We start from the raw sequence: 26,539 nt of genomic DNA, 5'->3' as shown, positions 1-26,539 counted from the left end.
GGCTAGTCTGGATCTGGAAATGGAGGTGGTCGGTGGTGGGCGGGCTGATGCTCGAGCTAGAGGTGGTGAGTTGGAGGAAACTCTTGTGTGTGATGGCAAGTCCGCCTCCTGGGCAGTTGGAGCGGTCCTTCCTCTGGATTTTGTATCTGTCAGGGATGGCGGTGGTGATGTCGGGGGTAGAGGTGGAGTTAGTCCAAGTTTCTGTGAAGAGGGCGACGTCTGGCAACAGGATGTCGAGGAGGTCCCAGATCTCTACAGCGTGTCCGTGCAGGGACGTACATTGAGAAGGATGCACCTCAGGGTTTCGGGTGTGCTGGTGTCCGGTGTTATGTTATGTTAATTATATTTATAAAGCGCACTGTTACCCGGGGGTGTCCGGGCGCTAGTAGCTCAACTCTACTGAGAACAGGGTAGCATAGAAGGTGTAGCTGGAGGAGACTATAAGTTAAAAAGCCAAGTTGTTTCCTGAAAGCGAGGAGATCAGTGGAGTTCCTCAAACTCCGGGAGAGGGCATTCCACGCTTTGGTCGCACCTGTAATGTAACTTTTCCCCCCCAGTAGCCTTTCTCCGAGGGTGGTACGCTCACAAGTTTGGCTCTTAGTGAACGTAAGGTTCTTTTGGGAGTGTACCATTGGAACTGGTGAGTAAAAAAATCAGGACCCTGACCATGTAGTGCCTTAAAGACAATACGTTGTGAATTAATTTGCACCCGTTTCCTAATGGGCAGCTAGTGTCGTCTTTTAATTTCTTCAGCTACCGATATGAATTTGGGGGTGCCTGTCACCAGTCTTGCTGCCACATTTTGCAGGATCTGCAATCTATTTAGGTGCTGCTCTTGGATATTTAGGTAGAGCCCATTGCAGTAATCCAGCCATGATAGTATAAGGGATGAGATGTCTGTTCATAAGCTGTCTTCTGGCAGGAAAGGGTTGACATTTTTGAGCAGTTTAAGGGAATGAAAGGTGGCCGAGGTCGTGGCGTTTATCTGGTCCTTTAAGTTCAGTCTATCGTCCACCATTACACCCAGATTTTTTGCCTTTCTCGTGGGTTTGGGGAGGATGGCCAGATCTGTTAGCCACCAGCCCGGGGTCCAGAAGTTGGCCCTATTTCCAAACAAGAGGATCTCGGTTTTGCCTGAGTTTAATTTTAGGCGATTTCGTGACATCCAAATTTTGACTGCTCCCATGCAGTCATGGAATTTCTTACTCATCCCTACTTCTTGCCCTGCTAGCAGTGACACTACAATTTGTGTGTCATCTGCATATGAGGTAAGACTAAAACCATAGGATCTGATCAGAGGGGCTAAGGGTGCCACATACACATTAAAAAGGGTCGGGCTAAGGGACGATCCCTGTGGAACTCGACATGGTAAGGAGTAAGGTTTGGAGTAGAATTTCCCTAAGGACACTATGTGTTTCTTTTTGGTCAGAAATGCTTTTAACTGCCCCCACACCTTGCCTTTGACTCCACTCTCCGACAGACAGTCCATCAGGAGGTCATGATGGACCGTGTCGAAGGCCGCGGATAGGTCCAGCATAATGAGGGCAGCCTCACCTCCTTGGTCCAGAGCTTTCCTGATTTCTTCTGTTGATTTTATAAGGGCGGTCTCAGTACAGTGCCCTTCTCTAAAACCATACGGAGTGGGATCCAGTAGCTTATTATCGTAGAGTAATGCACTCAGCTGAGCATTTATTTCTTTCTCCACCATTTTTGCTGGCAATGGGAGGCGGGGGATGGGCCTTTAGTTGTTTGGATCCTTTGGATCCACGTTGTTTCTTTTCAGTAGTGGGAGTATTGAGGCCATCTTCCAGGTGCTGGGGAAGTCTCCTGATTCGAACATGGCATCGAATACTGATGTCAGTGTGGGGGCAATGGGTCTAGGGCTAGGTTGGCCACTGTCACTGCACAGGGGTCATAAGGAGATCCGAACTTGATAGAACCCAGTATCCTCTTTGTGTCGATGCAGAGTGGGGTGAAATTCTCAATTATGGGACACCCTCCTATGACTTGCTTAGAACCTGTCATCGGATTTCCTGTAGCTCCTTGCGGGAGTTGGTTGAAGGCTGAAAAGATAACTTCTACCTCATTCTGTAAGAACCTTGCTATTTCTTCACTCAATTCTTGACTTGATTCGACCCTGTGTAAGCTTGGGGTCGCCAGCCTAGATACGGTTTTATAAAGTTCTTTGGAGGAGTTTTTTGCTAGGTTGATTTGATTTATTAAGAAAACCTTTTTTTGTGTTGAAAACACATTGTTTATAGGCGGTGAGGCATTGTTTATAGGCTTCTTTTTCAGTTGTAGTTTTTTTTTTTTTGCCAGTTGCGTTCTAGCTGTTTGCAGGTTAGTTTCTGACTTTGGGGCTTCTCTGAATACCATGATGCAGTTGGTAAAGCTTGTTTGGGCTAGATGAGTTTATCCGGGGCTAACGTTTTGCAGGCTGTATCAACCCATTGCGTATGCCATCTAGGGGCGTCTTCCACCTTTATTAGCCGTGGCCGCAAGGTGGAGTTAAGCAGTTCTTGTAATTCAGATCCAACCACTTTGTTCCAGACCCTAGTTTTATCTGACAAGACACGCCCTCTGGTTTGTAGTATTCAACTGAGGTGGCTAGTTCAAATAGGATTCCTGCATGGTCAGTCCAAACCAGAGGTAGTGTTCCTGTGTATGTTAAATATGGATGGTTGAAGAAGACCCCATCCAAAGTGTGTCCTACCGTATGGGTGGGCTCATTTACAAGTTGGATCAGATCAGCGGTGTGGGGGCGGCGGCAATGGGGGTGCAGACAGTAGTTAATGTTATGTGGCAGTGACGGCAGGAAAACTGGCCGTGGGTAATGTTCGGCATGGACAGCTTGCAGTTGTCATTCCTTCCGGGGTTGAATGCGTGGAGGGCAGCTAAGTCATAGCGGTGGGTGGCTGGAGAGCCGGGTTCTATGGCGCTGGTTACGGTCTGTTCGCAGATGGGCACAGACAGGCTTGCTTTTGGCACGCCCGCTGTGCGCAGCTGCGCATCGGCCACCATTAAATAGGAAAGGGGGAGGGAAATGCAGCTGGGAGGCGGGAACAGGAATCGGCAGGCGGGAGGGGCAGCAGGGGAGCAACGGCAGGAAAAAGGGCAGCAAAAATGGGGACATAGGACAAAACAAGGGCACAGGCATACTAAACGAGCAAAAAGGGCAAAAATAACAGGGTCAACAGGAAAACACAAATAACAGGCACAACAATACAAAAGACAGACAGAGAGACAAATGGGCCCAACACGCAGACCGACAACAGACAACAGTGGAACAGCAGAAGAACAAGGCTCTCCCTCTGGACCACCAGGGATGATGCGCAGGCAGAAGCCTGCGGGTGGAGGAGGGCCTCGAACACCTACCTGGATAGAGGTGTAGGGGGCAGTGGCAGGCGATGCAACAGCGGAGCTCCTGAGGTGGAGAGCAGGACTCTGGCACCTGACTTATGAGGCCACTCAAACCCATGCAGGGTGGCTTTGCATGACTTCATAAATCTTTATGAGAGCCTTGCATCATGCATGCACCATTTCAAGTTGTGCAAAAGTGACGCACGGCTCTCATAAATAAGCCCTTAAGTTTCAGAGTGTCATCAGCTGCAGAACTCTTTCAGGATGTAATTCATCGCATAATACATTCAGTCACAAATGCCTTCAATCACAGTGATCGAAAGACACATAATTGATGGACGGAATGCAGAACAAATCAAAACATTCATCCCCAGTCAAGAGATCTGGGTTAAATCCACCATTCTTTTGCTCACCATGCCACCCCAGTGCAGACCTGGCCATAGGCAAATCAGTCTTGACCCTGTGTCTCATGGGAACAGTCCAGCCCGAACTGCCATCCCTGGACTGGAAACAAACATCCTAGGACCAGTCTCGGGGTTTCACCCCTCTTCAGCCTGGATAGCTGTGATCACAGTGATGGCATTCTGGTTTTTGGGGCCACATGAAAGGAACATGATAAATCTCCAACACAAGTGTGTCATATACTTGTGGATGCAGGTCTCACTATAAGTGCAGCAAAGTATGAGTTTCATAAAACAAAGCTCAAGTTCTGTGGTCATATATTTTCAGATGGGTAGATGATTCCAGATGCACATAAAGTACAGGCCTTGTCATCAACTTCTCCCACAAAATGTAATTTTGCTGATATCCTTCTTTGGTATGGCCAGTTTCTGTTCAAGGGGGACTGCCACTGTGTAACTGCCCCATCGAGAGACTTAACTAAACGAAATGTTCCATTTTGATGGTCACACAAATGTGAACCAAGCTTTAAGAAAATCAAGCATGTGATTGAGAATAGCACTGAAGTGGCATACTTTGATCCGAAACTACAAATGGAGATCGTTGTTAATGCCAGCCCAGTGGGGTTAGGTGCTATACTTGTCCAGCACAATGGACATTCTAATGCATCAAGACACATTGTGGCTTATGCTAGCAGCAGTTTGTCACCAACTCAACGTGCTTATTTATCACCTTAAAAAGAAAGCCTTGCTCTGGTGTGGGTTGTGAACATTTTCATGTGTTCCTGTGTGGAAAGCATTTCATGGTTGTCACTGTCTACCAACCATTACTTACCATTTTCTGCGGTCCTAAATCCAAGGTGCCTCCTCGCACTGAGAAGTAAGTTTTGCGACTACAGGAGTATAACTATACGACTGTGCATCATACAGGAAAATATCAAACCCTGATGACTACTTCTCACATGTACCAATACCGTGTCATGGCACCACTTCTAAAACGGCTGACACTTATGTTAACTTCATTAAAAAATCCAAAAACCCTGCTGCCATTTCGGTGGAACAAATCATTGCAGCCACAAGCACTATCAGAAATTGCTAATACCCAAAGACATTATTACACATCAATCTTGGAGAAAACATACTCGACCTCTTCATGATGACCTTGAATACCAGAAATTCAAAACTGTGCAGAAATAACTTTCAGTTACCCCAGAAGGCATTATATTACAAGGATCAAGATTTGTTATACCTTAGAGCCTGAGACAAGAAGCCATTGAACAGGCACATAAGGGACATTGTGGAGTTGTTGATACTAAACGAGCTCTATATGACCGAGTGTGGTTCCCTCGTCTTGATGGAAGAGTTAAGGACATGTCATTTGTGCAAATGCTTGTCATCCAAAACAACCCTGCATCCAGTACACGTCTCGGATCTTCCAAAGCATGCATGAGAGAACATTGCAATTGATTGCTTTGGACCCCTGACAATGGCCATCATCTACTAGTAGTTGTTGATCAATATTTCCCTTTTTTCTCTTGTGGAAAATCGATCAACTGACACTCACGACACAGTTGAGAGACTAGAAATTATTTTTGCATCCTCGGGTGTTCCTTCAATTTTGAAATCTGACAATATCCCTCCTTTGAATAGTCGAGAATTTAAAGATTTTGTCACTCACCTAAATGTCAAGCATCAGAAAAGTGCACCTCTCTGGCCTCTGACAATTGCTGTCATCGAGTTATTTTGAGGCACCCTCAAGAAGACCGTTCAGTGTGCTGCACTGGAAAAATGAACTCAAATCAGCTCTTCACTCTACTCTTCATGCATATAGGTCAACTCCCCATTATACCACAGATGAAAGGACTGCCACCTTCATGTTTGGGAGATCCATGGGAACCAAACTGCCACAATGGAGCACTGAAAGATCTATGATTGATAAACTGTGTACTGCTGATTCATCTTACAAACACAAAATGAAGACCTATGCAGATGGACTCCGTTGTGCTCAGAGTACTTTGTTCAAAAGAGGAGACCAAGTCATTGTCAAGCAGAAGTGAAAACTTAAGTCTGATACTCCTTTTGATGCTGACCTACTGAGCGTTGTGACTAGCAAAGACACACAGTGACTGCTAATTGTCCTGGAAAGTCCATCACAAGAGCTTCTTCTTATTTGAAACACCAGCTCGAGGTTCATTGACTCCGGACATTCAGAGTGAGACCCTTCCATCTGGGAGTCAGGAGAGGCCAAAGACTGCACCTATGCCTGTTTCACCTGTGCCGCCCCAGAATGCCTCTCCTATGTCTCCTCAACCTCACGCAATAAGATCTAGATGATTGATTCGAGCACCTTGAAGACTCATTGAGGAATTATGATATATATGTATATTCGTCTGTTCCTGACCAGTTGGATTTGTTTGCCGAAGTATGCGTATATATATATATATATATATATATATATATATATATATATATATATATATATATATATATATATATATATATACTGGGAAAGGACTACAGCAACCACACTGCTTAAAATGAAAAGTCTATCGTGACGCCCACCAGGGGGCAAACATTTTAAAAGCAGCAAATATGGTTCCCTTTGTTTTCTCAGCCTCAAGGATGCTTCTGGTTTACCCTTTGAAAAAGGTCGAAGAGACCGAAATGCATCAGGGATGACATCAATACCAGTGCTGTGAATATGCAATTAAACCTGCTAGTTCTTTCGAGATGTGTGCGGCTCATTTCCTTCTCGCTGAGAGGGCTTTCTTCATATATATATATATATATATATATATATATATATAAAAGCTCCCAAAGTTGCACCAGCAGCCGGGTCACTCGCAGGCGGGTGCTATGATGTGGCGGTGCCCCACAAGAAATTGCAGCTCCCAAAACTCTCGTGATCACACAGAGTTAAGCACTCACAGGAGGGGTTCTTTATCAATTATTCCTTTATTTCGGCAGAAATCAAAGTAACAAGACAGACGCGTTTCGAATTGATCTTCATCAGTGTCTCGATGGCAAGACCGCGCGCCTACATTTAAATACAAATTACGTCATGTATTGCGCGACAGCGTGAAACAGATTCGACTGACAGCCACTGAAACAGAAGATGGCTCAAATCCCACTATTTACAATATTCTTGGGGCGGCCATCTTGGAGTGATATATTCACTCATCATGTCCATACAATTTAAGTCTCTTAATCAGGGAAGCCATGATAGAATTAGCAATCATATATGACATAATTCATCAGATATTGCTGCATATTTCAATAAATCAACAAATCGTCATGAGAAAGGTATATACCGTTATCATGCGAGAGACCATATAACGCCATGTATTGGCCATAGCTTTCTATACATTCCAGGAGACAGGTAATGGACAGAAAGAGAAAAAGGAAAGAAAAGGGAGAGAAGGGATGGGAAACATGGGAAACAAAAATGCAGGGAAGACAACGAGATAGAGAATGAAAACAGTATGACAATAGTAAGCATCACATGTGGGGGTTTCAAACTCATTTCCATAATTCATACACATGTGAGATCCATATATCTCCAATGTTGAAACTAATCAGGAAAACTTGACATACACTCATGATTGTGCATTCTGCTTTATAGCTTGATTCTTAATCCCTCAAGATATATAGTTCCATCTATCTCTAGAACCAGAGAGTGCGCTCATCTGCCCAGGTGTACACTCAATTCTTCCCCACTGTTAAGACCGTGTGGGGCCTTTGTGTGTAAGTCTATAATGTAGCGGGATTCCAATCTGCGTAGTCTTTGGACTCGGTCACCCCCCCTAATGTTTGCGGGTACATGATCGAGACCAAAGTACTGTAGGAGATCTCTGTTGCTATGGTGCATGGTGGCGAAATGCCTAGCTACAGGGTAGTTTACATCATTTTTATTGATAGCGCGCTGGTGTTCCAAAATGCGCATTTTTACACTATTGATAGTGCTGCCAATGTATTTGAGCCCGCACGGGCAAATGAGACAATACACTACATGAGTGGTAGAACAGGTGATAAATTTGTCTATGCGCCTTGGTTGCCTGACCCCTGGGATATTGTATGTGAGAACTCTCTTACAGTTTTTGCAGGCTCTACACTTCCCGCAGGGGAAGAATCCGTGCAGGGCCATGAGAGTACCCGTAGGTTGTGGCAGAGGTGATAAGTGGCTCTGCACCAATTTATCACGTAGTGATCTAGATTTCGGAAAAGTGATCATTGGTTCTTTCGGAATGTCCTTACCGATAACTGTATCGGTTTTAAGGATGTGCCAACTTTTTCTGACCATTCAGTGAGTGCTTAACTCTGTGTGATCACGAGAGTTTTGGGAGCTGCAATATATATATATATATATATATATATATATATATATATATATATATATATGTATATATTTATATATATGTATATATGTATATATATATATATATATATATATAACCTACTGGCGGGTGCCAGTAGGTAGATATAGTTAGGACCTATTTTCCATAGAAAATCCGCAACATTCTATTTGGAATAACTTTGGCGCCGATTGACGAATCTTCGCGAAATTTTCAAAACTTTTGGCCAGCTCCGGCCCGCTCCTATCCTGAAAGTTTCACGGTGATTCGTCAAGCGGGGGCCGAGAAAAAAGGGGGGTCCCAAAACACGTTTTCCCCATGCAATTTCCCATAGGACCTTTAGCCGCAGCTACAGCCCGACCTGCCAAACGGAATCACACCAAATTTGGCAAAGAGGTAGTCCTTAGTTCAGACTCGTACCTTTTGCTTAAATGGTGTAAATCCGTTCAGTAATTCCTGAGAAAATGACATTTAAAAGTACATATATATCTATGGCCTCGAGGATCCGTGTACTGTAAGAGCACCCAGCGCGCACCCTGCTGTGCACGAGCTGCATTCTAATTGGCTGTCAACGCTCCAAATCAGGAAGTGTTGGCAGCCATCTTGTGCCTCGGTAGAACCGAGGCACAAGAAACCTAAAAAACAAACGCGCAAAACAAGTAAAGGGGGCAGGGTAGAAACACCCTGACCCCCTAGGTCTGCTCAGGGGGTCCCACAAGGACCCCCAGGGCCAAAAAAAGCTTTTTTTTAAAAAATATCAGCGAGATTCGCGCACCCAGTGCGAATTTCAGCCGGAAAAAAAAAAATGAAGCGCGGGCTCCCGTGCTTCTTTGATGATTGGCCTCCAAGGGGGCTAAATCCCGGGGGCATTTTCAAAATATAGTGTGGGGGGTCCCAATCCCCCCCACACTGCCCCGGGGATCGCCACCCCCGGGGCTTATTAATATTGGGTGGAGGGGCACTCAGGCCCCACCAGCCCCGGGGACTGCCACCCCCGTGGCTTATTAAAATTGGGTGGGGGGGCTCTCAGGCCCCCCCAGCCCCGGGGACTGCCACTCCGGGGGGTTTCTTCAAAATGTGGGAGGGGGCCGCATGGCCCCCCTCCTGGAGCCTTGTCTAAGCCCTGGGGACCGCCACCCCCCAGGGCCAGCTCCTGCAGTGTTCCGGGGTGCCCACCCCCGGGACACTGTAGTTTGCAATGACAGGGTGGGAGCCTCGCGGCTCCCACCCTGTCATTGCAAACTGCTTTCCTATTTGGAAGAGAGAGCAGGAAACCTGCTCTCTCTTCCAAATAGGAAAGTAGATTGTTTTTCTACAGGGGGAGCAGCATGTTAGCTGCTCCCCATGTGGAAAAGCAATGCCGGCTCCCGCAGGACGCGGGGAGCCGGCTGGGACCGTGGGGGGATTGGGGACCCCCCCACGGCCCCCAACGAAGAGGGCCAGCCCTGGGGGATGGTGTCCCCAGGGCCATAAGTGGCCACAGGAGGGGGGCAAGGCAGCCCCCCTCCAAAATAAAAATGTTTAAAAAAAGGGCCATGCCCCGGGGGAAGGGGTCCCCGGGGCAAATTATGGCCTCGGGAGTGGGGCCACGCGGCCAATTCCAGATTTTTATATTTTAAAGAAAAAAAAATTGGGGGCATGCCCTGGGGGATGGAGTCCCCAGGGCCAATTTATTTTAGAAAAAGAAGGGGGCTACACAGCCCCCTTCTTAAAAAAAATGGATTGAAGAGGAATGAATTCCCCAACTTAAAACGCACCATGGGGGGCGTTTGCACAGTGGTGAAGGTAGGGGGCGGGGCCTGAGGTGATATGTGTGCAAACACGCCCTGTGGCACATTTTAAGTTGGGGAATTCATTCCTCTTCAATCCAGAGGTCCCCTAGGGGCCAACTAGCCCACCAGGTACCTCCACTAAGTGCCACGGAGCTGCGTTGCAGAGTGTTGTAAAAAGGGGCGTGGCCTCTGAACACCTCTCTGCAACGCAGCTCCCTGGTGCATACTGGAGGTACCTGTTGGGCTAGTTGGCCGCCAGGGGACCTCAGGATTCAAGGGGACTTAATCCCCCAACTTAAAACACGCCACGGGCGAGTTTGCACAGTGATGAAGGTAGGGGGCGGGGCCCTAGGTGATATGTGTGCAAACACGCCCTGTGGAGCGTTTTAACTTCATTAATTAATTCCTCTTCAATCCAGAGGTCCCCTAGGGGCCAACTAGCCCACCAGGTACCTCCAGAAAGCGCCACGGAGCTGCGTTGCAGAGTGTTGTAAAAAGGGGCGTGGCTTCTGAACACCTCTCTGCAACACAGCTCCTTAGCGCATACTGGAGGTACCTGGTGGGCTAGTTGACCCCCAGGGTACCGCAGGATTGAAGAGGAATTAATTCCCCAACTTAAAACGTGCCACAGGGCGTGTTTGCACACGTCACCTCAGGCCCCGCCTCCTTCCTTCACCATTGTACAAATATTCTTCTAAAATCAGCCGAACTACGAATTCCGATTTACTCACCTGTTATCAGGAGAGAACCCAGTGCTGTATCTTTTAGCCCAGCACTGACCCTGAAAAGTAATTCTAAGCGTACTTATCAGTAACTTGTATTTCCTTCCATAGGAATCCATTGTGTGGTTTTCAGCAGAAAGTTTCTAAGTGTTGACTTTTTGAAACTTACAAATATTCCTCTAAAATCAGCCGAACTACGAATTCCGATTTACTCACCTGTTATCAGGAGAGAAACCAGTGCTGCAACTTTTAGCCCAGCACTGACCCTGAACAGTAATTCTAAGCGTACTTACCTGTAACTTGTATTTCCTTCCATATGAATCCTTTGAGTGGTTTTCAGCAGAAAAGTTTGTGTCGATTTTCACAAACTAAAAATATTCCTATAAAATTGTCTGTATGACTTAAACACATTCTTGCAACTGTTTACAGGAGATGCACCAGTGCTGGATCCAGGATCCACCACTGAGTAAGAAAAACTAGCAATAACACTACTTACCTGCTAAGTGAATTTTCTGCCATAGGATAACATTGGTGATTCTATGTGAAAAAATGTCTGTGTCAACTTTTAAAATACAATAATATTCCTTAAAATTCACTACTGTAACCAAAACGCTTTTACTCAACTGTTTACAGGAGATGTCCAAGGACTGAATCTAGGATCCAGTCCTGTGGTTAGAAAAGTAATCCATAAAGTAACTAATTGCATTTGACTAGAAATTCACATTGAGCTCAATGTTGCATTGTGTTTGAAATTGTGTTGCCCATTGCAACAACTGTAACTACTGTACTTAAAATTCTATTGCCTATTTGCAAAGTATTTAAACTAAAGTAATTCATTCTGAGAAAGTATATTTTGTATTGTAATGTATAATGTAATTATAATGTAATTAAAAAAATAAAATATCTAAAAACAAATAGTTTAAAAAATGTAGTAAATCAGTATAAAAAAAATCAGTATAACAATTAATACACTAAAAATTGTCATTTACAAAACCTTTGAAAAAACCATAGGTTTCAGGCCTGATAAAGTTAGGAATCAGCATTTAAAAAACCTTTGAAATTCACTGAAAAAAACATAGGTTTCAGGCTTGATATAGCTAGGAATTAGCATTTAAAAAACCTTTGAAATTCACTTAAAAAACCATAGGTTTCAGGCCTGATATAGTTAGGAATTAGCACATAACATAACATAACATAACATTTAAAAAACCTCACTGAAAAAACCATAGGTTTTAGGGGTGTTATAGTTAGCTGGGCATTTCACTCATACAAAACCATTGAAATTCCTCCGATATGGTTAGTTGTACTAACTACATCTCGCGCGCCCGCAATCCACTGCTGATGATGTCACATATTACATCATTTATGACATGGTCAGTGATATCACTGATGACATCTCAAATGACATCACTGATGACATCACTGATGACCATCCAGTGAATGTGGTTTGGTTCGTTATTTAAATATGTATTCTATACATATAAGGTGTTGGGTTGCAGTGTTTCGCGTTTTGGCCGCCTCCCATGCGTATGTCCTATATTCCTGGCGTGCCAGGGTTAGATCGTGCGCCGTTGTGTCGTTAGTGTCGGCGGACAGCTTGGGATACTGCTTGTTCCACAGTGGAGTTTTTTGGGTGTTTAGTGGAGTTCCACATAGCAGAACTCCATGAAATCCACTCAGGCCTATCAATGACTCATTTCAATAGTATTTTATAATACAACTTACTGGTGAAGTCAGATTTTATATTACTATTTTGAAATGGCACTCTCAGAAAATTGTCATTTTCCTGCCTAAGCCAAAAAGGGTATTTCTGCCTGTGCTCAGTGTCACCTGACTGTTGATGGCTTCCCTCTGCTGAGAAGAAGATTGGTCCCAGAGAATGGACACTAGGTTTGGGTGTGAAGATGTGTTTTTCTTCCTTGAGCAGGATGACTCAGGGCCCTGTGCCCAGTGCCCATCTCCTTCCTGAGCTTAAAAGGATGTCTACCCTGTCACTGGCAGATAAAGCTCCCACCTAGGCCTACCTCCCTTTTGTCTTGCTAGTCTCCAAACCCAGTGGGAAGTAGGAGCTGCCAAAGAACCCCCGGGCTTTATTGTAGTACTGAAACATACTCTAGTTTTGGGAAGAAAACAAGTTGACCTCTTGGCAAACTTTTCTGCCTTCAGTGCATTCGCCAGACTGACCAATACACCAAAGACTCAGAGATCTCAAAAAGGCATGAAGGGATGTCTAACTATGGAAGCAGTTTGCCAGGGGAGTGCAAGTAACAGCCTCATCCAGTCTGCCAGGCTAGGAGGTAAACTGTAATGTGTTTAAATGACCACCTTTGTCTTTTAAAGTTAAAGATAATATGTATGATTCTGATTAAAAAAAAATATTGTCTAACCACCTACTGCTGAGCTATATTTTGTTAACTACTTCTACTTTCTTTTTCTATTTTGCAGAAGATATATTTTTGTTACAGACCAGAGACAATAAAAACCCAGAAATCTTTGGATTATTCACCACAACAAGGTATTTAGTGACAACTCAGAAATGTAATAAATGCAAATCACTTTGAAAGAAAATTCAAATAAATGAATGTATTACAATGTGTTCTATACGTATGGTTTTGTGGAAACTGGCAATTAACCTAGTTACAGCATTCAAATAAGTCTTCGCATGTTAAATGTTGTGCAGATCCATCAGTTATTTTTGTTTTTGCAAAAATTATTAAACGGTATTAGAACAAACTTGGCAACAATATAGGCTTTTGTCAAAACAGATGCTTTTTATAGATTGGTGTAAATCCATTCAGTACTTTTTCAGATATTTGAATTTTGAAAGGCAGTTGTATATACATCTTCACCTTTAACCTGAAAATCCTCCTATGAACCAGATCTGGCAAGGATTCATAGTTACCAAATACGAACAATAATTGAATCCTATCAAAAGAGGGATTATTTTTTTCTTTTCACACCTTGGGTGATAAACATCTCCTGAACTTAACTGTGGATCGTTACAATCTAACGAAATTTCAAGGAGAGAGATGTTGGGGGGCACAGGAACAAATACTGAACCGCAAACTTTAAAACATTATGCGGTTTTCACCACCGGATCTGTTTACTTCCTGGCGCTGTGTTTGTACGTAATGATAATTGTTGTTATAACATATAATCTCATCTTCCCCCCTTGCTGACATGAAATACTGCACACAACCTTATCTAAGCATCCAGGGCGTTGGATGCATATCTTAGCATTCAACCACGCAGTGCACTGAGCCTCACTGCGCACAGGCTTTCACCATGTAGTGTAAATAGCCCACTGTGCACAATCATCTGCCAGGTGCAGTAAGGCTTGAGTGCATGACATGCTTTTGTTTCAGTGGACATAGCCCATTGCACATGGCTTTTATCCATGAATACTGAGGGCTGAGGACAGGCCCAGTTCAAGCCATAATGTAGATGTAACCCACTGCACGCAGTCCTAAACTGTGATAACAGTGGGTGGAGTGTGTATCTGTGTAGACATAAACCATGACTTTTGACCATGCATAGTAGAGGATTACACCCCCTAAACTGAGTGCCAATTGGTTCTGGACTGCACCTATGCCCGGAGGGGGATACACATGGTCTATGGCCATGATATGTGCCTAGTACTCCTGTATGTAGTACCAATTGAGTATGGCCTGTGGTCACACCCAGAGGCCACGAAACAATAAACATGGCCTTCAGCCAGACCCATTACCTTATTCTCCTGCCCAGAGATTCTGTCTAACAAGAAAAAAGTGTGACCTTTAAACAAAACGTGTGCATGCTGATGAATCTAACAGAAATAGTATTTATAGCAGAGCGGGGCATGGCCAAGCACCAAAGAAAGATGGCACACTGAACTGGAGCTCCTGCCAGGGACAGTTTGTAACATCCAATATCCTGTTTTCTTAGTCCTGAGGGATCCAGTGAAGCCAGCGAGCTGGTAGTTAATGGTGGGCACACTGTGAAGGGCACCAGCAAGCATACAGCAGCCCGAACATCGGCAAGAGGCTGCACTGCAGCCCTGATTCGGCGGAAGGAAGATGGATGCTGGAGCGCTGTGAAAGGATTAACTCAGTGGCTACTGAGAGAAGGCTGGTCCAGGCTGACGAGGGGCGGATATGGACACCTTGGATTGGGGTGGACCAGCCAACCCATTGATGGAACCCTGGGACTGTGTCCACCACCTTCTCACAGGCCGATATCAGCACTCTGTCTGGCAGGGCAAGAGCAGCGGAGCAGCCACGTAAAGTAAAGTTGCCTCATGGTCAGGGCTTGTGGCCCCCACTCCCACCCTTCCCCGCCTTCTGTCTATGAGAAATGCTAAGCCCTGCTGGGTCACATAGAAGCACTACTTTACAGCGCACAAAGGCTGACCATAATGTTGGCCATAATCTTAGCCAGCTCTCACGAGGGTGAAGACCTGAAGTAGTCTGGCAGGAGGGAAGCCAAAAATTCAAAGCAGTGACTGACTAGTCTACCAGAATAACACCCCTGTGGAGCCACTACTTGTGGCCATAACCCGATCTGCTTGTGCCACACTCAGGTTGGCAAGTGTGTGTTCATGGCAGAAACATGTTTAGAGGCTGATATTGTGAGGGTACTGCTTGAGGGTAGCTCAATCACCAGCGGTGAAAATGGTCCATCATAAAAGTCCTAAATCAACTGCCAGCAACCTGAAGAAAAATGCATTTTGCAGCATCATATTGAGAGAAGAGGCAAGGGTAGAAAGACCATGACTAGTCCCCAGCGAACAAGACACACCTAGAGAGACTCTAGATCTTCTCTAGAACATAAACTCAACATGGTTGTCCCTCGTTTCTAACCTCATGCATGCAGAACTTCTAGAAAATGTTCACAATGTGAATACCATGGGAATGTATACACCAAGGCAACCTTCAAAGACCATCAAGCACCTGAAATCAGAGGTTTACTCTCTCCCAAAATCACTTGGAGCCCACATGCTAAGCTGATAATGCAGAGGATAGATCAAGGCACAATAACATGCGCCTGGTCGACGTACCTGAACAGGCAGAAGTACGATATGTGATACATTTTGTCGAAGGCCTCCTCAGAGAGTGGATCATTCTGGGACAACTCTCACAGCACTTTGGTGTGGAGAGAGCACACAGAGTTCCCGGTGTCGGACCAAAACTAGGCGAGAGACCCAGACCAGTCATCACTCCAATCCTCAACTTTAGGGACCGAGATCCAATCATGCATGCAGCTAGACAACATGGTCTTATAACGCTTGAAAACTACACTGTGACAATATTCTTACTATGCACAGGCTAAATGAAGATCCTTTAATAAAAAACTTACAGTATATGATACTATTTCCAGTGAAACTTTAAATCCTAACTGAAGGATCCTCACCGCGCACAGCAAACACAGAAGTCCTGGACATCAGAAATGAGATACCTGAGAGACCCAGAAATGAGACTACTGAGAGACCTAGTCAGTTGGGTAAAGAAGGCTCTGTGCCTGCACAAGAAAACATAGTAGTGGAGGAGCGGGACTCTACACGAACTCAATTAAATGTTGCTGGAGGTATGAAACAAAATACCTCAATTTGTTTGCCAACCCCCTATCCCCAATAAGTGAAAGCCGTAGCAATTTCTGTTCTTGCTAGAGTAAGTTTGTGAGCTAATGGGTTTGATAAATGGGTAATAGATTCCTCAACAATTAGAGCAGTGGTGAGTTCTGAACCCACAGCATGAAGTTGTGAGGCGGGGGTGAGTTAGGAGGTACTGGGAGTATGCTGTAGCATCAAAAGGCATATTTGGATACAGGGACGACCGGTCTGACATGGAGGGCAGAAGAGGGGGGACGTTCAATACACTTCTATGAAGCACCATAACAGCCCTCGTTCCTTAGGCCTAAATACTTTGATGTTGAAAATCAATGGTCTGGGTCATAAGAGTAAAAGAGGAATCGTACAAAAGTTAATTTGCAGACAAGACTCAGATCTAATATAATTACAAGAAACCCGATTAGTGGGTAATAATTGCGGCTTCCTGAGGAAGGTAAGGTACAAACTGCTGGTTCACTCGGGATTTACCTCAGGCTCCTAGTATGCAGAACAATCCCAATGGGTATAACACAAAGCTTGACTGATCCAGAAGGCTGGAACAAAGCTAGGATAATGGTAGTGACATGGTATGTCCCTCCAGGGCTTCAAACACGGACACTAGGATGAATGGGAAGGAGGATCTTGCAGGCAGTGGATGCTCTGTTGATTATCGGCGGAGACTTCAACCTGTCCATTGAACCAGGCATAGACAGAGTTATGAGAACAGACCAGCAGTGGACTAAAGACAGTAGATTCAGGGACTTTGCAGTTTCTCTGTGGCTATGAGATCTTTGGAGAGAGGCACACCTGAATGGGAGACAATATTGCTATATGTCTAACAGAATGCAAACAGTGTTGAGGCTCAATTACTTCTCAGTCAGGAGGCAGATACTGCAAAACAAGATTTCTGATCATTCCCCCCCAGTGCACTAGATTGTGCACTGCAGTGACACTGCAAAGGGAGGAGTGGATGATATTAAAGATTCGGATACGAGGCAATATCTAAAGGAGACAACTGAAAATGATTTGTCAGAGAGTGTAGGATCAGTACAAACCGGGGTGACTATCTAGGAGGCTTAAACAGCAATCACTAGGGTCTACTTATATCCAGAATTGCCGACAAACATAGAGACAGGCTGATAACTGTATTTTCCAGGTTGCATTTAATTACTGTATAGCCACCGAGGGCTTGAATAAGGGTTTCTGCACAAGACAGGGGTGCCTGCTATCTCCTATTTGATTCTCACTCACAATTAACACTCTGGCGGTGTGGGTGTAAATGACTCCCTCCTTCATGGTATTTCATGGGACTCCGGGTGGGAGGATGTCATCTCCATATATGCAAATGATTTTCTTCTTTATATGACAGACCCATGCAGTCTATTACCGGAGTCTTGGAAAAGCTGCAGATATTTACAAGATACTAAGGCATAAACATTATTTGGCAAAAGAGTGTTCCCAGTTCTGCATGGGAGCCCCCTGATAGACTGGGTATGCCCATTGCAGTAGACCAGTGGAGGATATAAATATTCCGGAAGTTTATTTTACAGAGGAAGCTAAAAACGTTATGTACCACTAAATAGGGCAGATCCTTATGTAATACAAGGCTGTCATTCTCCATTGGAAACTGTTACCTCAGTCCATAATGGGTAAAGTAACTTTGAACAAAACGATAGCATTGCCAAAATGTTTATACTTGCTACAAAACACCCCACATGAAGTCCCTAGTAGCTTTCTTTTTGCTATGGATGCAGTAACAAGATTGTTACTCTTCAATTGGGGGCCACCTGAGGATTGCACTCTCTGCTCTCATAAAGGGGTCTTATGATGGGGGAATATCACAGCCAGACCTACAATTATACTACTGGGCAGTGCAACTGCAAGTAGTGAATGACTAGGAATTTCCTGGGGAAGAGGACCAGGCCATATTGGCTGGCAAAAAGGTTATGTTCACACAAGGTGCACAAAGAGAATTATATAGTCTGGGAACTACAAAAATTACTCATACCCCAACAGATACTGTCAATAATGTCATTAAGTCTTGGAAAAGTGTAACCAGGCAATGAGGCAGGAGCAGAAAATCCCTCAAGAAACATCCCTGTGGGATTCCAGCCTTCTAGCTGATCTAAAGTCACATAAAGGGTTTCATACTTGGGATCTCCTTTGTGTATCTAAACTGGGCGATGTCTGGGAACTCCAGGGCATTGTGCCATTTCATGAACTGCAACATGATGGGACAACCCAATAGTCCCATGGAATACTAGGTATAAATATTTACATATGCATATACAGTAAACATGATAAACGTCAGTCTCAGTTACTTAATTGTCAGGATATCCGCTCCCCAGAGAACCTTAGGTACGGTAGCTAAAAACAATGATACATATATCCAAATGGTTAATTACAAAAAAATGATTACCAATGTCGCACTTCGATGTATAGCGGCTCAATTTTTAATTTATTTGACAACAATAACATTTGGTAATTAATAGTCAACAACAGATGCATTATCCCACAGTGATTCTGTGATAATCCAGGGAACCCCCCAACTTTTTTGTCTTCAGTGTTATAAGGTTTCCTTGAAGAGTGGATTGTAGGTCCTTAAAGTTCGCTATTGTTGTGGTCAATCCGTGGATCTTTCAGCATCCGTTTGTCTTAACAAATACATAAGACCATCCTCACGACAAAGAGTTGTTTATATAGGAATAGAAGACCCCTTGGAAAAAAAGCCTGATAAAAAAGGCCCAGACTGGGTCCCTTAAACTTATCTATTCTCAGTCCAGATAGGGAGTAAAACAGCACCCTTCGAATTAGGTCAACCAATCCCAAAAGAGGAGAACTTCCCAACTGCGTACCAAAACTCCTCCTGTGTGTAGCCAATAAATGCGTGGCACCAAGCAGCCAATATAGAGTGAACCAGGTTTGAGGATCTCCAGCTCTAATACGAATTTGCAGATTCCCAATACTACAAGTATTTACAGTTGGAATATAGTATGCTAGTGACTCCTTTACACAGACAGGTGATATCACGGATCTATAGAACACTGCACAGTAAATGCCATACATCACTGGACAGACTTAGAAATAAATAACTGGGGACAAGGCCTGTGGATGCTGGGTGATACCAACCGTGGAGAGGCCAGTAAATACCCATAGGAGGTCACAATATGGACCAGCTTTCGCTTGATATAGTTAAAAATACTTCACCAGGCCTTCTACACCCACACTCGACTTTTTAGAATGGGCAGCGTAGACAGATAAATCCCATAGCAGTTGCCATCAGAGAGGCATGATAATTTATAAGCTATGAAACTGCTCGAGGTTGGCGCACCTCTGGTCCGGTTTACATTGTATCATGGCAAGAGCTTTCAGAATAGACTGGGAGATCAATAAGCAAGATGTATATCTGGGGAGATCAGAAGCTGCAGAGACAAAACACGTTGCTCTGTAATCCTGCTTTCATTGTGGCCAAATGAGATGCAGCGCGCGCAACGAAATTTGTTTTATTTATTTTATTGTTTACTTACCATCGTTCATCAATATTCCGGTGTTTACTACCATCCAACCTGTCCCTCACCCGCCCCGCCTCACCGCCCCACAGAACTCCCTCCACGGGCCACTACTGGAAAGCACGCAAATGGCCAAAGGCGGGTGCATTTTCCACCTCTTCTTCAAATGTTCACTCCCACGGCCTTAGGGACTCTGGAGCGAACAGAGGCACACAGGGTGCAGCTGCATTCCTCGTTGCGTCGTGGATCAGGTTACTAAATAAACTCAGCGCGGTCGCTTTCACTTTCGCGGCCGCGCTTGTTTTTGCAGGTATGGTTTAGTTTCTCGTGCATGGTTGAAGTGTTGTCTTGTTCAGGGCTAGTGTGGTTTCTTATGCTGAGTTAGTGTGGCTTATTCAGGGTCAGTCAGGATTGTTTCTTGTTAAGGGTTAGTGTGGCTTCTCGTGGAGGGTTAACAGGGTTTCTTGAGCACTCCTAGTGTGGGTTACTTCTGCACAGCTAGTCTGACCACGAGCGAAGCGAAGCTCTGAACTGCAAGCCACACAGATCTCTGCAGCGCGCGCTTAACCCACTGAGCTCCTCCTCGGGGTGAATCATTAGCGCCGTGTTGTGTGCCATTGTGGCGATACAGCTCCAGGTGTTTGGAGGGGGCAGGGATATGCGCACCCGCCACCGCCTTTCTTTCTCCCTCCTTCCTCTCCCCCCTCCATAGTCATGCAAATGCCGGCACTCTCGCCGCATCCCCGTCCCTGCCCTCAGCCGCTCTGGGGAAAGCGCTGCGATTCAACTGTCTGCAGTTATTTCCCTGGAAGCTAAAGCTGTGCAGCCGGAATGCAATAAGGGCAGGTAATAACTGTTCTGTCCCCTCAGCCCAGACTAATCTCCCGGCCTGCGCATGGTCACACATGATGCCCATGGGGGAGGGGGGCGTCCTCTCACATCGCTCTCCTCAGATTGCATGTCTGTGTATAATGGGAGCTGTGTGCTTGTAATGAAGATGAAGGAGTCGGAATTTAAGCAAAGTATTCCTTTAATAATTCGAAGAGCAGGCCAGCATACAAACAGTCCTCTTCAAGTCCTCTAACTGTCTCAATACAAATGAATACATTCCACAATGACCTAACATGTTCTACTAAGAACACTCGGCTGTCATCATACAGAATTAAGAACTAAGAACACGCTAAGAATGTAAACACAACACATCCCCCTTTTTTCCCAACAAAAGAAAATGAAGGCAAAAACAAAACATAAAAAATAATAATCATAAAAACCAACTTAAAAACACTAAGATTCCCTAATAGTTAACACCATAAAAAAAACAAATAGAAATGAACATTAAATAACATAAGCAACACTAAACCTACTTATTGGTGACAATGTAATCTTTTAACCAAGAAGGCACCACCCTCTTCCTTGACGAACGACGATGAGAAATCGATTCATCAATAGGAGAAAAGGAGTCAGAAACATTAAAATCCGAGGTTACAGAGCCTTGTGCAGAAACCCCAGTATTAACATTAACATCAGACATGGTAGTATTTGAACAATTGTCTTGAGTATAGACAGAAGGAACTTCTCCAGAATTACCATCATCTAAATCATCAGGCATCCAATTATAATTAGCAAGGTCATTCTTGCACTTGGCAACTCTGGTTAAATTCCAAACCCTACCATCACTAACCCTCACAGAGTTAAGTAGAACTTCAATCACTTTAATGGGTTCAGAGAATTGAGAAACTCCCTTTTGAACCTTGAACGGTTTTTTAATACGTACCCAATCACCTACCCCAATGACAACTTCTTTAGCACTATGTTTCATGTCATAATAAGCTTTGTTCCTATCATGCACCCGTTCCATACGAGCACTCACTTCTTCCCTAGACCAAGGTTGCACCTCACTCGAAAATAACCACGTGGGAATAGCCTTAGACCTAGGATTTCTCCCTTTCATAAGTATAAAGGGAGAATATCCAGTAGAGTCATTTACAGTGATTCGATAATTCCACACTGTTTTCCCCACTTGAGTTGGCCAGTCAAGATTACTCTTCAGTGAAAGTTGAATAGTGTTTTTAAGAACCCTGTTGAATCTTTCAACCATTCCATTGCCACTAGGGTTATAAAGTGAAGTAGTTTTATGTGTAATGCCTAATTTTTTGAAATACGTGGTAGCTTTTAAAGATAAAAACTGTACCCCATTATCAGTAAGTATATATGAAGGAATACCCTCAATCACAAATATTTCATCCAAAAATAGTAGAACTGACTCTGTATCAGCACTTTCCACAATTTTAACAACCGGCCACCTAGAAAATAAGTCAATAAGGACAAGCAAATAACAATGAGAACCATCTCTATTACTAATAGGTCCCATGATGTCAACTGCAATGCACTCCCACGGATTTTTAGGTACAAAACCCGTAGCCATTGGAGGACGAAAAGTTTGCAAAATTTTATCCGAAGAAGCACAGATGGTGCAATCTCTTACTACCCTTTCAATGTGAGAATCAAAGTTTGGCCACCAAAACAATCTTTTAACCAGTGACTTCGTCCTAACAATTCCTGGATGACCTTCGTGACATAAATCTACAATTCCTTCACGCAAATTGCCCGGTGGAATTATCCTTTCCCCCCTCAAAAGAGAATTATGAGAAATAGACAACTCAGACCTAACCTCCCAATACGGTCTATAGTCTGCATTCAATGACTTTTTATCCTTAGGCCAGCCATTAGTGATAAAAGAAATTACAGCTTGGAGAATGTTGTCATCCAAATACTGCTTATCCCACTCTTCTCTATCAATAGCAGAAAAACCCTGATCTTGTACAAAGGCAATATGTAATTCATTCCATTCATTGTTTTCACACTGTTCCAACATTAAGGGCATTCTTGATAAAAAATCTGCAACCACATTACTTTTGCCAGGTACATAAACCACCTTATACAAAAAATTTTGCATTCTCATAGAGATCCTAGCTAACCTTGCTGAAGCAGTGATAGCACCTTCTGTGGTTAATATCTTAATCAAAGGCTTGTGATCACATCGAAGAACACATGGTTTCCCCCAAATAAAAGATTTGAAATGCTCTAACGCCCATGCACACGCTAACGCTTCTCTTTCTATTATTGGATATTTCTCCTCACAAGGTGACAATGACCTGGATGCGTAAGCTATAATTTTGTCCTTGCCCTGATTGTCAACCTGAGATAAAACAGCTCCAAGGCCCCGGTTACTAGCATCTGTAGTAACTACACTATTTAACGAAGGATCAAAACTATGAAGAGCAGAAGCTTTTGCTATGGCTTCTTTAATGGTCTTAAAATCAGTATCACATTCCTGTGACCACAAAAAGGTACTGCTTTTTTTTAAAAGTTGGCGAATATTGTATGTTTTTGTTGCAAAATTTGACACATATTTCGAACAAAACTCTGCCATGCCTAAAAAGGATCTAACATCGTCCTTATTGGACGGTGTAGGAGCTTCAACAATGGCAGAAACTAAAGAAGGTTTAGGTTTCACCCCTTCTTTATCAATAATATGACCTAAATAGGTTACACTTTTTTGTGCAAATTTACACTTCGAATGCTCAACCGTAAGACCATTACTTTGCAGAATGCTTAACACTTTTTTTAACCTAGCCATATGCTCTTCCTCATCACAGCCAGAAACAAGAATGTCATCTTGAAAAAACATAACACCATGTTCCTCCTTGAAAAGATGGTACATCAACCGTTGAAAAACAGCAGCGGCTGAGGCCAAACCGAAGGGCATGCGTTTATATTGAAAACACCCGAAGGGGGTGATAAAGGATGTAAATTTCATTGATTCTGGGGACAAGGAGATCTGATGATACGCTGATGACAGATCTATGGTCGAAAACCACTTAGCATTGTTTAAATTAGCAACCATTTCATTAATTTTTGGTAACGGAAACCTGTCCACAACAATATTGCTGTTCAGGTACCTCAAATCCACACAGAGCCGAATTTTTCCGTTACTACGTCTCGCTACGACGATCGGAGAAACCCAGTCTGAGGCCTCAATTGGTTCGATAATATTATTAGACACCAATTTATCCAATTCCTTACTAACTTCCTCCCTAACCAAAATAGGAATATTCCTGCATTTGTGTACTTTGGGAGACGCATCCTGTTTAAGAATTATTTTGTGCTCAAATTTTCTAAGATTACCTAGAGTACTACTAAAAACGTTCGGAAATTCCTTTAAAATTTCCTTACTCACTGTCATACTGTCATCAACAACCAACACCTGTTCACTACTGTTGGGGTCCAAAATTATATGTAATTGTTTTTGGTCAAACCATCCAAGAACTGGTGGTCCTTTCTTTGCAATATATAATTTTCCTCTGCACTCTCTTCCTTTAAATTTAAAAACAAACCAACGATAACCAAGAAGATCAATGGTTTCACCACCATACCCTTCAGGGTGAATGTCAGGTTCCAATAACTGTGAACCCACCTTCTGTATAAAAGAAGATTTCCATAATTCTTCATTAATGATAGTGAAAGGTGAGCCTGAGTCTGCGTAGATTTTGACACCTACCCCACCAATATCCATCCAACACATTGGCTTGTTTACCATGGTTCCCTCATCAATATTTAGTACTAATTTATCATGTAAATTCATGACCAAATCCCCCTCATCACCATTTCCTTCAGTCTCACTAACACCTTGATAGCTTTCATCTGAGTTGTTGACAAACCTTACACTGTTTTTACGTCTTCTACAGGCTTTAGCAAAATGACCTTTAAGTCCACAATTAGTACATTTGAATTTAAGTGCAGGGCACATTTTGTTATCTGCTAAATGTTCCAAACTGTTGCATCTATAACATTTAGGTGCATTAGGAGGTGTATATTTAGTAAAAGCAGGTTTAAAATTCGAATTACTTTTCTTTTTATCACTCACATTAACCTTGCTTACTACATCAGCAATACTATTATCTTGTTTGAGAACATTAGCACATCTGCCCGAAATTTCTGCTTTGCGCACAATTGCCAGAATATCATCCAACGGTGCGTCACCATTTATCCATAGTCTATCTTGTATTGTGGGGTTAAAGGCATGCATTACTATTTGGTCTCTTATTAGATCTTCTTGTAACACCCCAAATTTGCAATCTAAAACCATTTTTTTTAAATCCGCTAAGTAATGATCAATACTTTCGTCTTTAGTTTGCTTCCTAGAAAAGAATTTATACCTCGTGACGCCAATGCAGACTTTGGGCGCAAAATAGGTATCCAAATGTAGTAAGGTCAAAGCATATACATTCATATCACCTGGAAAACAAGGTTTAGACATTCCTTCATACACTTTTAACCCAACTGGACCCAATGCATGTAACAGTAATCTTTTCTTTTGTGCATGAGACATTTTTCCTTCTTCATCCAATGCATCAATGTAATTGCAAAAGTAAGGTTTCCACTCCAACCATTTCAAAGGAGGTTCTGTTCCTGAAACCCAAAATGCTTGTGGGGCCGTAATATTATAATTGGGCTGACTCATAATGTATAAGTTATTACTTGCTTAGTCTCAAAGTTAAACTTTTAAAATTGTAAATAATACTCCTCGTTGAAATCCGGTTTGATTACCGGCAAGTACGTACGCTGTTTGTGCTGGAGCAATTGTAACCTGTAAACTGGATCCACCACGCTTTTAATTCAGTGCAAACGTAGCATTGACTTCTAATTCCTCATCGCGCTGTGTTAAATGAGTTGAAACACTGCTCTGCGCGGTATTCCCTTGTTTTGCCACGGAGTGACGGTATCCTAGCAACGCGTACACAGGGTTACGCACGCACGTTGCTATGACGCTACCACGCTCGGTGATAATCGCGCGCACAATGCAGGCAGCAAGATGCGCGCTCGAGACACCGCAATGGCAAAGACGAACTCGAGACTCAACGGATTAAGGTAGGTTCTCACGTCAATAACTTGACTTCCTTCGTTTAACTTCGAGGATTCAGCTCCGTTATTCGCTCTGCTCGCTCCAGTTCCCTTAGATCTTCCGCTGCTCCCGAACAGCATAAGTTCGTAACGTAGGATCCAGCTTGAGAATTTCCTTAATTGTGCTTCCAAAGTTAACGTGGGTTCATCCGCTCTTCGAAACCGCTCGTCGCCAGTGTAATGAAGATGAAGGAGTCGGAATTTAAGCAAAGTATTCCTTTAATAATTCGAAGAGCAGGCCAGCATACAAACAGTCCTCTTCAAGTCCTCTAACTGTCTCAATACAAATGAATACATTCCACAATGACCTAACATGTTCTACTAAGAACACTCGGCTGTCATCATACAGAATTAAGAACTAAGAACACGCTAAGAATGTAAACACAACAGTGCTCTGCTCTGATGTGGACGGTGTGCGCTTTGCATTTGACTCGGTGGGCTGTGCACGCGCGCGTGATAACGTGACAATACGTCAAGTGTGCACTCACACCGCCACAATGTGGAAATGTGTATTTACTTTGGCGCAATACGAAGTTAATGTGTGTTTCTTTCGGGCCGTCACATGAAAAAACTCTCCCTTCAAAAGGCGGAAACTGCAGTCTGGAAGTCTCCTGTCCGCGCTGTGCTTATATAAAGTACTTTATCTGTGCGATAATACTGAAGACGTATTTTCTTTCTGTAGTGAGTTAAAAAGTGTGCTTACCCATTATAATTTCAAGGGTATTTTATTCCTTTGATAATGATGACAGCGTATATTATTAGTGCTGTGTGGGCACTCTTTGTATGGTTATATAAGAACTAGGTTCAATTTCCCAGGGTACTGCTCCAAAACCCAGTTATTTCCTGCCTAGAAGCTTATTTCCTGAAGAAATCCCCCA

At 43.6% G+C, this 26,539-nt stretch overlaps 1 protein-coding gene across 1 annotated transcript in view; it reads left to right on the top strand.

Moving 5' to 3' along the window:
* SEMA3E (semaphorin 3E) overlaps positions 1-26,539 on the top strand; it is a 612,412-nt gene that overhangs the window by 478,836 nt on the left and 107,037 nt on the right. The window contains exon 9 of the mRNA XM_085652902.1: positions 13,050-13,119. Coding sequence (XP_085509028.1) covers positions 13,050-13,119 — 70 coding nt within the window. The remainder of the gene's footprint in view (positions 1-13,049; positions 13,120-26,539) is intronic.

The sequence above is a fragment of the Triturus cristatus genome, chromosome 4_1, assembly GCF_964204655.1.
Source record: "Triturus cristatus chromosome 4_1, aTriCri1.1, whole genome shotgun sequence".
NCBI classification, from domain to species: domain Eukaryota; kingdom Metazoa; phylum Chordata; class Amphibia; order Caudata; family Salamandridae; genus Triturus; species Triturus cristatus.
The sequence above is the reverse complement of the archived record's forward strand: the minus strand, read 5'-3'. Positions and strand labels throughout refer to the sequence as shown.